The 12334-nt window shown below is 42.2% G+C and overlaps 1 protein-coding gene across 1 annotated transcript in view; it reads right to left on the bottom strand.

Moving 5' to 3' along the window:
* The window catches only part of LOC111149210 (family with sequence similarity 47 member E), a 35274-nt gene that overhangs the window by 8802 nt on the left and 14138 nt on the right, over window positions 1–12334 (bottom strand). Inside the window, exons 5-6 of the mRNA XM_022506158.1 lie at window positions 10464–10658; window positions 3843–3998 (exon numbers count right to left, since the gene is read on the bottom strand). Coding sequence (XP_022361866.1) covers window positions 3843–3998; window positions 10464–10658 — 351 coding nt within the window. The remainder of the gene's footprint in view (window positions 1–3842; window positions 3999–10463; window positions 10659–12334) is intronic.

Below are 12334 nucleotides of genomic sequence, written 5' to 3' on the forward strand. Positions count from 1 at the left end.
GAGCCCGATGTGGGGCTCGATCCCAGGACCCCAGGATCATGACTTGAGCCAAAGGCAGAGGCTTTAACCCACTGAGCCACCCAAGCGCCCCAAACTTAACATTTCTAAACTTGCTGAAATCACCGGACTCCCCTGGCTTAAGGTGTTGCTTTTGTTCTTCCCTTCTGTTTGGGAAACATAAACTCAGTCCCCAGGAGATAGTCACTGGCAGACCAATGTCTTCTACGACCTTTGGCCGATCCCTGCTGCCTCCTCCAGGTTTGACCAGCTGCCGTACCCCTTTACCACCTGAGGCTCAAGCACATCATCCAGATTGAAGATTTAATCTGATCCCACTTCAGGGCCACAGTCTGGAGTCCAGTGATTGGGTATTCCAGAAGCATCATCAAAGGATGACAACCCTTGAGCCCCATTAGAAGGGATCCTACCAAGGATTCCTGACCACTGCCACCACTACGAAACTGGAGGCCGCTGAGCCCTGGATACACAGCCCACAGCCAGAGCAGATTCCCCCCGGCACCTGGTCTTCTGCAGATACTGGAGACCCCTGAATCACAGGGAGCAAGAGAACGATCTGGCCCCAAAGTCGACTGTTTTCTACCCAAGGCACTGATGAGCACTTAGTCCGTGAACATGAAACTCCTTCTTCTCTTTCTGTTCATGACTCTAACACCAGCCCAGAAGGGTAATTGCATCATCTGTATCTCCCAGCCCATCGCTAAGGGAGGCAAACTGGCAGATTCCTGGATTTGTAAAGTTTCGAGAGATTCCCTGGTCCCTCCGATGGCCAATTTCTCTTCTCTTCCCACGTCATCACAAACTACGGTTGACCCCTGCTTGGAAGCAGGTACCCCAGTAGGCACATTTACTCATGCGAATCTCTGTACGTTTGCACCCTCACGTGCCCGCAATTATCAAGATCAGAGCAGGACCCATCTTTGTCAGGCACTTAGGATGACCTTTTATTTCAGGCTGGGTGACTGTCTTCCCATAAGCACTAAAAAACCTGGCTGACCTCTGGTGTAGGAGTAAGTACAGATGAGACTATGATCAGAGGCTTCTTAACTCTGTAGATCCCATCGCTAAGACACAAGCAGCCCGGCAAATATCCCTAGACTTTCCGGCCAAAGTTGTTCCTGATAACAGGATTATCTTTTAGCTGAGCAAAGAGGTGTCTGTGTTATGCTGCCCGTACACCACATGCTGCCCTTGGATTAAGACTGCTGGGGAAGCTGAAACTCACTTACGTAACATCACTGGGCAAGCCACTTGGCTTAAAAGGGCGCCTCTGACAACAGGGTCATTCTTTGACCGGTTGGGTCCAGAAACCATGGCTCCAAAGTACACTCCAAACATTGGGAATGACCCCGTGTACAGTTACCATAATACTCTCCCTGGTGGGTTCCGTTCTCTCAAAAGCTTGAAATGCATGTTTGTAGCCGCTTATCACCAAGCAGATGATCTCCCTAAGTCTGGAGCATCACAAAGAGACGAAGGGAGTGACTGGCTAAAACGTGATGAGCCTGAAGTCACGACCCGTGAACACCACAGAGATTCATCAAAAGAAATGGGATCAACCAAAGCTTTTGGACCTACAGACCACCAGCTGAGAGCAGCACGAATGCCTTAAATTTTTATCACACCTCTCGGTGCCGCGGACAGTCTCCTGAAGGGGGCGGGGATGGGACTGTGACAAAGGAACAACTGGTCCAAAATGGAGTTACTTGCGTGAAGCCCCACCGAGATTAATACCTAATCGAATTGCAGTTTCAGGCTCTCCCATGAGTGGGATTTTAAACCGGTGAGTCTGGAATTTCCCGATGAGCGCCAGCGAGGCTCTGCCTGAGATCCCTGCCCTTCCCCCTAAGAAAGGTGACCTTGCCTGGAACAATCTTTTCTTTTGCAACAATTTCCTTGACCCACTCATTTCTGCCTATGAAAGCCTTCCACCTGACACAACACAACTCTTACACTGTGTTCCATCTTACACAACACAACTCTTCAGAGCTCACTTCTGTTGGTTAGACAGGATGGTGCCCAATTTGTGAGTCACTGAATAAGGCTAATTACACCTTTAAATTTACCTGGTTGGATTTTTGTTCTTTAATAGATTTTAACATGAAAGGGCACGACAATCAGAAAAGATTTGATCCGGTCCCAATACCTTTGGGATATTTACGTATTCTTTCGGTTTTACCTCTCATTTATTTGAATTTTAAAACTGGATAGATAAGTTTATGTCATTGTAACTCAGTTCTTTAATACCGTTTTACCTCCCAAATGAGCTCCTCCAAGAACAGAGAAACTCATGTGTTCCCTACAAGATGTCGCCCTAGCGACTGCCCTTTGCCGGCATCGCATCACGTCTTACGTGTCTTATGAACTGGGATGCCACAGTCAATGCAACTAAAGTCCCCCGGGTGATTCGATCTTCAGGAACTCCAAGAGTGGGATTTATAAACGTCATTATGGAACAACCCCATTGTTTCGACTCTTCCCTATGTCTAGACTGTCTGGTAAATAATTTTTTATTATAATATGCAACCCTATTTCCAAAATCTAAACATTATTTCTTTTTCAGGAGCTTAAATGTCACAAAATGTCACCATTTTGGCAAACATCTTTCCCGCTTTCACCATCAAAATGGAATACGTCTGTACAATCCCTTAAGCCTTTCAGAGTAAGTCTTCAAGAATGTATTTCTCACAAAAGAACTTCTAAGACACTTACAAATAGTAAGTTTTGCAACCACTTTTATTTTTCAATATTTAATTCGTTGAGAATTAACCTTCATTCCTTCATGTTTTGTTATTTTTGAAGTGCAACTGGGATAGTTTTATGTTACGTATTAAATTCCCATAAACTTAGATATTTTGCTCCAGAAACCATATACCAGGAAATTTTACTGAACATTATTTACATTATGTATAGGCTTCTTTAAGCATCTTGTGCTCTAAATTTGTGTCAGGCCCACATCTGAAAATAAGAATGTCATACCCACTACTGGAAAAGATAAAAAGGACCATCCTTCTGGTCTCTGGTTTCCAATCTAAAGGAGGCAATCAATGAGTGATTACTAAATGAACGAGTAGGCAAATTTGTTTTCACATCATTATCTGGGAGAAGTTTTGGACCCACTGTAAAAGAGAAGAGGTTCACAAATATTCGTCTCAGAGTTCTGCTCAGGTGTTGCATCATTATCTCCAAATTTCCAGGACTACAATGAGTATCTTCTTTGTTGGTCACTTGGCACGAGAGGTGGGTGGGCACAGAGTTTATTTGTAGTAATATTAGAGCACATACTTGTTACGCGTGTTGGTTGCTTTGTGATATCAAGCAGTGCTTATTAACCTTTGCCCTTGTTCTCTCAGACAAATCCTACAACTCTGCTGAACTGCAAAAAGATGTTTCCCAAAGGCAATTTTGAATTCTTTAACATTCATCTGTTGCTGACAAAAAAACAAACTTCCCATTTAGTTACTCAAAGAGAACCCATGATGTTATATCCATTCTGAGCATGCTGGTGGTCCTACCAGGTCACTCCACCCTTTGAACAACCAATTTATCCATAGAATTAATTGTCCCAAGAATGCTAGGAATATGATGAGTGGTTGTCCCATCTTTAGAGACATTGTGTCTACCACAAAGCCAGGAGATCCCACGTCTTACTTATTACATGTACAATGTGTGTATGTGTAACTTTCCCATTGTTGAGGTCAACATGCAAGCTGTAAGACCTTCTGGAACCTGCATTTCACCCAGACTCTGGCTTCAGTACGAGGTACCAGGTACACTGCGAAACCCTCCAGATCAGATGACCTAATCTCAACATATACACATACCTGTTCCTGTAGCTCCCTTTTAAAATTCTCATCTTGAGCTTTACATGACACCTTGGGGTTAACCAAAGGTTCGTCTGCTCTTTGCTTTTTCCACAACTTGGTGTTCAGATACCATGCTCCATATCTCATCTTCACACACTTTGGTTTATGAGGATTCTACAGGAAATAACATAATTCCCAATTTCATTCATTTTTTATATTTGTCATTTCAATAAACCTAAGATTTAGTTTCTGAAAGCAGTAACATTTATTTTTAGCTTATGATTGATCCTTGCCAAGGTATTTTATGAAGTTTCAGAATGCTTTTATTTACAAAGGTACTATGAAAAGTTCATGAACAAGAAAAAATGGATGGTTAAATATGGCCTTCGACTTAGACAAACGTGGGTTCAAGTCCAGCCTCCCTCACTTAGTAGCTATGAGTCCACAGGCAAATTACTTAATCCTTCATCTATAAAATGAAGATGGTAGTATCCCCTCCATAGGGTTGTAGGAAAGATTAAAGGAGAAAGTTACATGAAGCAGCTAGAAATCATATTAAAAAATCATATATTTCACTGAAGCATAATGACCTTAAACAATACAGAACCAACCAGGGTGCCTGGTGGCTCAGTTGGTTAAGCATCTGACTCTTGATTTCAGCTCAGCTTGTGATCTCAGGGTCATGGGATGAAGCCCCATTTCAGGCTCATCACTCAGTGGGGAGTCTGTTTCTTTCCCTCTTCCTCCTCCTCTGCCCCTCCCCCTGCTTGCACATGGCCTCCATCTCTCTCTCTCTCTCTCTCTCTCTCTCAAATAAATAAATCTCAAGAAAAAACAAAACAAAACACCAATACTCAGTCAGCCAGAATCATGAGTTATAGACTTCCTATGAACCCAGAACTGTCCTCAGCCTTATAAATGCTACACTAGTTTTGATCAAAATGCTATCCAACAGCAGCAACAACAAATATGCTCTCCAACACTAATCTCTTCCCCCTAAATGGAAGAGAAAAAGAGAAGGAAGAATAGATGTCCTTCCTGGGGCGCCGGGTGGCTCAGTGGGTTAAAGCCTCTGCCTTCGGCTCAGGTTGTGATCTCAGGGTCCTGGGATCAAGCCCCACATGGGGCTCTCTGCTCAGCGGGGAGCCTGCTTCCCCTTCTGACTCTCTGCCTACTTGTGTTCTCTCTCTGTCAAATAAATAAATTTTTTAAAAAATTATTTAATTAAAAAAAAAAATAGATGGCCTTCCTTTCTTTCTCCCATTCCTCAGTAGTGAATGAAGGACATAAAGAGATCTGTTGGGTCGTAACCTGATAGTGTGGATGTGATACCCACACACCGAGCAAGACAAAACTATGAAACCACCAAGATTCTGCCCCTCTCTCTTCTCACTCACATTTAAACCTGAAGCCGAATGTGTGGTTCATTTTAAGTCAAGTCAGATCAGCCTTATCTAAAGCAGAGAGAATGGGACAGAGCAGAGGGGAGGGAAAGCCCTCCTCAGAGCTGAACTCAGCATTTCCATCCTTCCACTTCAAACATACTGTTTAAAAATTGTAACCACCTCACAACACTCCTTGTCTTCCCTCCCTGCCACTCTTCTTAACGGGACATATCCCCATTTGACATACTAAGTAGTCTTCTGATGCTTGTCTCTCCTTTCATGCTTTAAAATGCAGGCTTCAGAGTTTGTTCCTGGATACAAGCCCCTGACATCTAGAACAATATTTTGGATATAATAGGTGCTCAATAATACTTATGGAATTAAAATTGGATTGCTTAACTTGGCATTATGGATACTTTGAGCTGGATAATCCTTTGTTGGAAGGTCAGGGAGAGTGCTCTCCTGTGCCTTGCGGGATATTTATTTTTATTTTTTTAACTATTTAAAAAATATTTTAAGATATTTTTAAAAATTTATTTTATTATTTATATGTCAGAGAGAGAGAGAAAGAGTGAGTGCACAAGGAAAGTGAAAGGGGGAAACGGAGGGCATGAAACCTATACTACTATTACCAGACAGATTTGAGTTCTGAAGCACGTCCTGTTGTTGGGTGACCAGTAGTCTCTCAAGACTCAGTACAAACACAATTTCCTTTGTGAGGCCTTCACTGAACCCACCCTTGCCCCATGCTGGGTGGAATCGATTACCTCTTCCTCTCTCTCTCTCTACGAACCATTTCATTATAGTTAATCATTTACATGTTGACCCAACTAGGCTGTAAACTCCTTAAATGCAGGAAACAAGCATTTGTCTCCGCTTCTTGGTTTGTTCCCAGCACTTTTGGGCAGCTGGCAGTAGGAAATCAGAAATGTTCGTTGAAGGATTGCATAGACAAATGGATGAATGAATATATGGGGCAAACACAGATATATGGCAGTAGGGGCCCAGGCAGCTGGGAGAGATTAGAAGTAAGAATGAATTAATGTCAACCCAGGGACCTGAAAAATCTCCACGGAAAAACTGGCATATGACCTGGGTTTAGAGGAAGGTATAAGAAGGTAGACATGGGAAGAGGGGCACTTCAGGTAGAGAGAATATTATGAGCACAGAAAAGGTTGTAGGAAAGCTCAGAGTTTTAAAGAAGACCAAAGAACAATGTAGCAGGAGTATGCGGGATAAAAATAAAGAAGGGGATTTCTGCTTCTGGAATAGGGATCAGATTTACCCTCCACATGCAGCAGCCAAAAAAGAAAAGAAAAGAAATAAGTATAAATATATATATCCATATATAATGGTTTATAAGACACTAGACATCAAATAGCAGGTACAGTGATCCCCTAAGAGACAAGAAACAAAAAAGATAAGCCCCACAATTACCCCAGATCACTATCTTTTTTAAAAAGATTTTATTTGGGGCACCTGGGTGGCTCAGTGGGTTAAAGCCTCTGCCTTCGGCTCAGGTCATGATCCCGGGGTCCTGGGATCGCGCCCCGCATCGGGCTCTCTGCTCGGTGGGGAGCCTGCTTCCTCCTCTCTCTCTGCCTGCTTCTCGGCCTACTTGTGATCTCTGTCTGTCAAATAAATAAGTAAAATCTTTAAAAAAAAAAAAGAAAGAAAAAGATTTTATTTATTTGAGACTGAGAGAGAGAGAGCACAGAGGTAAAGGGAGAAGGAGAAGCAGACTCTCTGCTGAACAGGGAACCCAGTTCAGGGCTCAGTCCCAGGACCCCAAGATCACGACCTGAGCCGAAGGCAGACGCCCAACCCACTGAGCCACCCGAGCGTTGGCCCCAGCTCTCTGTGTTGAGAGACGTTCCAGGCCACAGCGCAGGGAGAGGCTCAGGAGGAGACCAGCAGACCACGAGCTGAGTGGTTGGAATTGAGAGACCAGACCAAGATGGTTCAAGTTGACAGCAACAATTAACAGAAAGCAGAGAACTGCATGGAGAGGGCAATCAGCAGTTTGCAGACATCTTCCTCAGCATGTGTGAGAGGAAACTACCCAAGCTTAGGGAAAGAACCACCCAAAAGGATTAGAAGAAACAGGGTGCAGCATGCACACAGGGTCAGGGACAGTTTCTGTTCCCTTCCGAGAAGCCTGAAAATTCACAGGACCCTGGGTAGAATAAACCAAAGTGTCTCGTCCCTCATGGAGAATCACCCATAGACTGAACAGTCAGTCCGTGCTAACAAATTCTGAGAGCCAAGACCCAAAGGATCAAACTTTTCCAAGTAAGTTTAACTACATCCCAGTAGTAAACAGTTATTATAACTGTGTATATATTATAACTATATATAACTGTATAACTGTATTTCACATGCTTAAGATTAAGATTAAGAAGAGATGTGGAAATATTTTTTTAAAACTCGAGTTTTTAAATATTTTTAAAATGTTTTTTAAAAACTCAAGCCAAACCTTTTTTTTTTGTTTTGTTTTTGGGGGGTTTTTAAAGATTTTATTTCTTTATTTTATTTTATTTTTTTTTTAAGATTTTATTTATTTATTTGACAGAGAGAGATCACAAGTAGGCAGAGAGGCAGGCAGAGAGAGAGGGAAGCAGGCTCTTCGCAGAGCAGAGAGCCCAATGCGGGGCTCGATCCCAGGACCCTGAGATCATGACCTGAGCCGAAGGCAGAGGCTTTAACCCACTGAGCCACCCAGGCACCCCATTATTTCTTTATTTTAGATAGAGAGAGATCATGAGCTTGGGGTCCAGGGGGAGGAGGGCCAGAGGCAGAGGGAGAAGCAGGCTCCCCACTGAGCAGGGAGCCTGATGTGGGACTCGATCCCAGGACCCTGGGATCATGACCTGAGCCAAAGGCAGACGCTTAACCCACTGAGCCACCCAGGTGCCCCTCAAGCAAACTTTTTGAAATGAAAATTTTAATGTACACAATGGCTGAAAAATACACTAGAGGCGATTGATGGCTGATTAGACATTGCCTAAAGAACAGATTAGAATCTGTAAGGACAGTGATCGTAGGACAGAGAGGAAAAACGATTCCCAACTGGACGAGCAGCAGCGAGTTGTGGGACAACCCCATGCAACGTAATTACATGTAACTACATGTAATTGGCATCCTCAGAGCCCAGAGGAGGAGAGACAAAAACAGTTTTTGAAGAAATAATGATCAACATTTTCCAAATTTGATGAAAAGTATAAACCCGTGGATAAAAGAGGCTCAGCAAACTCCAGGCACAAGGTGTACCTAATAATCACACCACTCACAGCTGGCAACAGAGAGCCAAGGAGCCAAGGGAAAACACATGTCCAGAAAAACAAAGATAAGGAAGGCTAAAGATTCCTCATCAGAAACAATACAGCCAAGAAGGCAGTGGTATTAATACCACCTTTAAGGCGCAGACAGACAAAACAGTGTAAAAAGGATAAAACAGACAAAACACTGTGAGCCTAGATTTCTATAACCACAAAAGTTGTTTTAAAAATGAAGGCACAGTACGGATATTTTCAGACACACAAAAGCTGACGGAATTAATCACCAGCAGATCCACAGTAGGATTCAAGGAGGTCCTACCAGCGAAGGAAAATGACCCCATATGGAAATGTACTTGAACTTTCACATAGTGACCCTCTGTCTGCCAGTCAAAAGTTCAGTTTTGGCAATAACCAGCAGGGCTGGTAAAGCAGCACTTGTGCAATGATTTGTACATACGGGGATTGAGCAATGTGATTTGGCCCCGATCTGGGGCCAGCTGTGGTTCAGGCCTCGGGTGTGATGGACACAACCTGCCTGTCCAGCATCACGGTGCACTTTACGGTTTACAAAGATGAAGAGCAAACAGAAAATTTCAAGCGCTGCTATTAGTGTCGGAATGCATAGTTTTCCTAAACCTTATGCAATGGAGCCAAGGATGGAAAACATTGCATATGTAACCACGGATGGAAACATCACATATGTAACCACGGATGGAAACATCGCATATGTAACCACGGATGGAAACATCACATATGTAAAAGCAGGTCACTGAATGGTGTTCAGCTGTAGAGGACGAAGTTACTATGTTTAAATGTCAGAAATATAGTATCAAAGATCACAGGTAGAAGACAGAGGGTGGGATAATATATTGTTTTTCACTTTCAGAGAAAGGAACTTCCCCACCCTCACACCCCAGGCTTGGACCACCAGTTAAGTACTTAAATCTGTTATTGAACTTGGGAGGCCTGGGTGGCTCAGTTGGTTGAGCCTCTAAGTCTTGGTTTTGGCTCAGGTCACGATCTCAGGGTTGTGAGATCGAGCCCCAGGTTGGGCTCTGCGCTCAGCACAGAGTCTGCTTCAAATTCTCTCTCTCCCTCCCCACCTCTCTTGCAAATAAATAAGTAAATAAAATCTTTTAAAACAATCTGTTATTGGACTGATACAATTTGATTTGTGTAAATATGTATTTGTAGCTGTATATCGTGTAAAAAAGTAGAAAAGCACTTAAAAGTCCATTCTACTTCCCTTTGGAACACAGTGTGCTTTTTCTCCTCTGTTTCCGTGTTCTTCTACCTTCATGGGCAAATGGTATAGAAAAACTGAGCGATTTGTTAGTAATCCACAAGCATGTGCTCAAGAATGATTGTCTGTGGTCAATAAGACTCCCCCCAACACTCAAGAATTCTTTGGATAAAGAATAAACAACTTTCGTGATCATTAACTGTAGCATTTAACTCTTAGAATAATAAACTGTCATGTATATTTCCATCAACTGTTAGAATTTCAACATGTAAAACACATAGTGATAACAACAACTATTCAGATATTAATAATAATGCTGGGGGTGGCTGGGTGGCTCAGTCAGTTGGGCCTCTGTCTTCAGCTCAGGTCATGGTCTCAGGGTCCTGGGATCGAGTCCCGCATCGGGTTCTCTGTTCAGCGGGGAGCCTGCTTCTCCCTCTGCCCCTCCCCGTGCTTGTGCTCCCTCTCTCATGCTCTCTCTCTCTCTCAAATAGAAAATAAAATCTTAAAAAAAATAATGCTGAATGCTATGCCTTGTTTATGTAACTAGCTTTATTATATATATTAAATATTCATTGATTTAACAAATATTTACTAAACACCAAAAAATTTTTCAAGAATTCTACTGAAAAAAGGCCACTGCCCCCTTGAAGTACCAGAATTCAAGAACACTTAAGATTTTAATCCTACTTAATTTTCTTTGATTTTCAGTCTTCTCCTCTTTGGCAGTTACCTGTGGTTTTTGGAGTTTCTGCTCATAGTCTGGTTTTTGGAAAACCGGTGGTTCCTGCAGTTTCTTTAACGCCACTTTCTTCTTTAGCTCTGGAGGAGCCTGGCTGATCGTGTGGGGCACATCACGGCTGGGTTTGCTCTCACAGTCAATGTCAAACTGCTTCAGGATGAACTCTTCATCAATGTTGGAACTTCCCTAGAAGAATATCACATTGCATGAGTCAAGGACAAACGGTGAAATTCTTCTTTAATCTAATGGAGGTATTTGATTATGGCTAAGAAGAGGTCGTTTGGAGGACAGGTAGAAAATGCTCGGTCAGCATTCACTGGGAACAAGAAGTATTGGGGCTCTGGAGGACTTTGTCGGTGCACTACAGGACAACTCAGGACAGCCAGGAGCAGCGAGTCCCTGAGGGAATTAATGGGCTGAGACAAATTCAGTCTGCTGAATCCTAAGCAGATTTCTGAGTGCATAAAGAATACATGGTGTGTACACGTGCACACACACACACACACACACTCTCACACACACACACAGAAGAATATTGCTCAGCCATAAAAAGAATGAGTTCTTGCCATTTGTGACAACATGGATGGATCCAAAGGGTATTATGCTTAAATGAAATAAGGCAGAGAAGGACAAATACGACATGACTTCACCTGTATTTGGAATCTGAAAAACAAAACAAATGAAAAAGCAAACAAGAAAACAGAAACAGACTCATAAACACAGAGAGCAAACTGGGGGTTTTCAGAAGAGAGGTGAGTAGGGGAACAGGTAAAATGCGTGAAGGAGATTGGGAGGTAAAGGTTTCTAGTTATGGAATGAATAAGTTATGGTGATAAAAGGTACACCATAGAAACACAATCAGTGGTATTGTAATAGTGTTATATGGTGACAGATAGTAACTACACTTGTGGTGAACACAGCATAATGTATAGAACTGGCAAATAACTATGTAGCACACCTGAAACTGGAGTCAGATAAATAGGTTCAGATAGAGGAGAGCAGCAAAGAGGCAGAGAGAATACCTCGAAACATTTTAGGACCTAGATCTAGCTATACCTGAAGCTCCTAGGACCTCAGGATGGTTCCTTTCTCTCCCTTAATCCAGTCTGAATTATCTTTCAATCACTTTCCAATGAAGTAGTCCTGAATAATACATTGGCTAAAACTGACTAATGTTTTCAAAAAACAGGAGGGGAAGATTATATATCCTAGAAGGTCTTAAATCCAGGAGAAACCTAAGAAGACATCTGCAGGGACTTAAGAATACAAATAGGAATTTAAATGGATTCTTGGAAGGAGGGCAAGGAAAGACTTTAAGAACTAACAAAAGTACTCATGTCAGAAATATCTTTTGTGAAGGTTGTGGTTAAACATAACTGTCTGAGTACTTACAGATAAATATAACTGAGAAAAATGAGTTGAAGGAGTGAAGGACTGAGAAAAAAAGGACAAGGAAATGGAAAATAAAAATATGAAATAACAGGGTGGGGGAAATGAGTAGTTATTGGCCAAAATATATAAACTTTCAGTTGTAAGATGAATAAGTTCTGGGAATCTGATGTACAGCGTGGTCACTGTAGTTAACAAAATTGTATTTATACTTGAAAGTTGCTAAGAGAGTAGATCTTAAATGTTATCACCACACTCAAAAAAGATAATTATGAAAATGAACTACTGGGACTTCATCAAGATCAAAAGCTTTTGCACAGCAAAGGAAACAGTTAACAAAACCAAAAGACAACTGACAGAATGGGAGAAGATATTTGCAAATGACATATCAGATAAAGGGCTAGTGTCCAAAATCTATAAAGAACTTAGCAAACTCAACACCCAAAGAACAAATAATCCAATCAAGAAATGGG

This window comes from Enhydra lutris, unplaced genomic scaffold, assembly GCF_002288905.1.
Source record: "Enhydra lutris kenyoni isolate GAN:26980312 unplaced genomic scaffold, ASM228890v2 scaffoldscaffold21, whole genome shotgun sequence".
In the NCBI taxonomy this organism is placed as follows: Eukaryota; Metazoa; Chordata; class Mammalia; order Carnivora; family Mustelidae; genus Enhydra; species Enhydra lutris.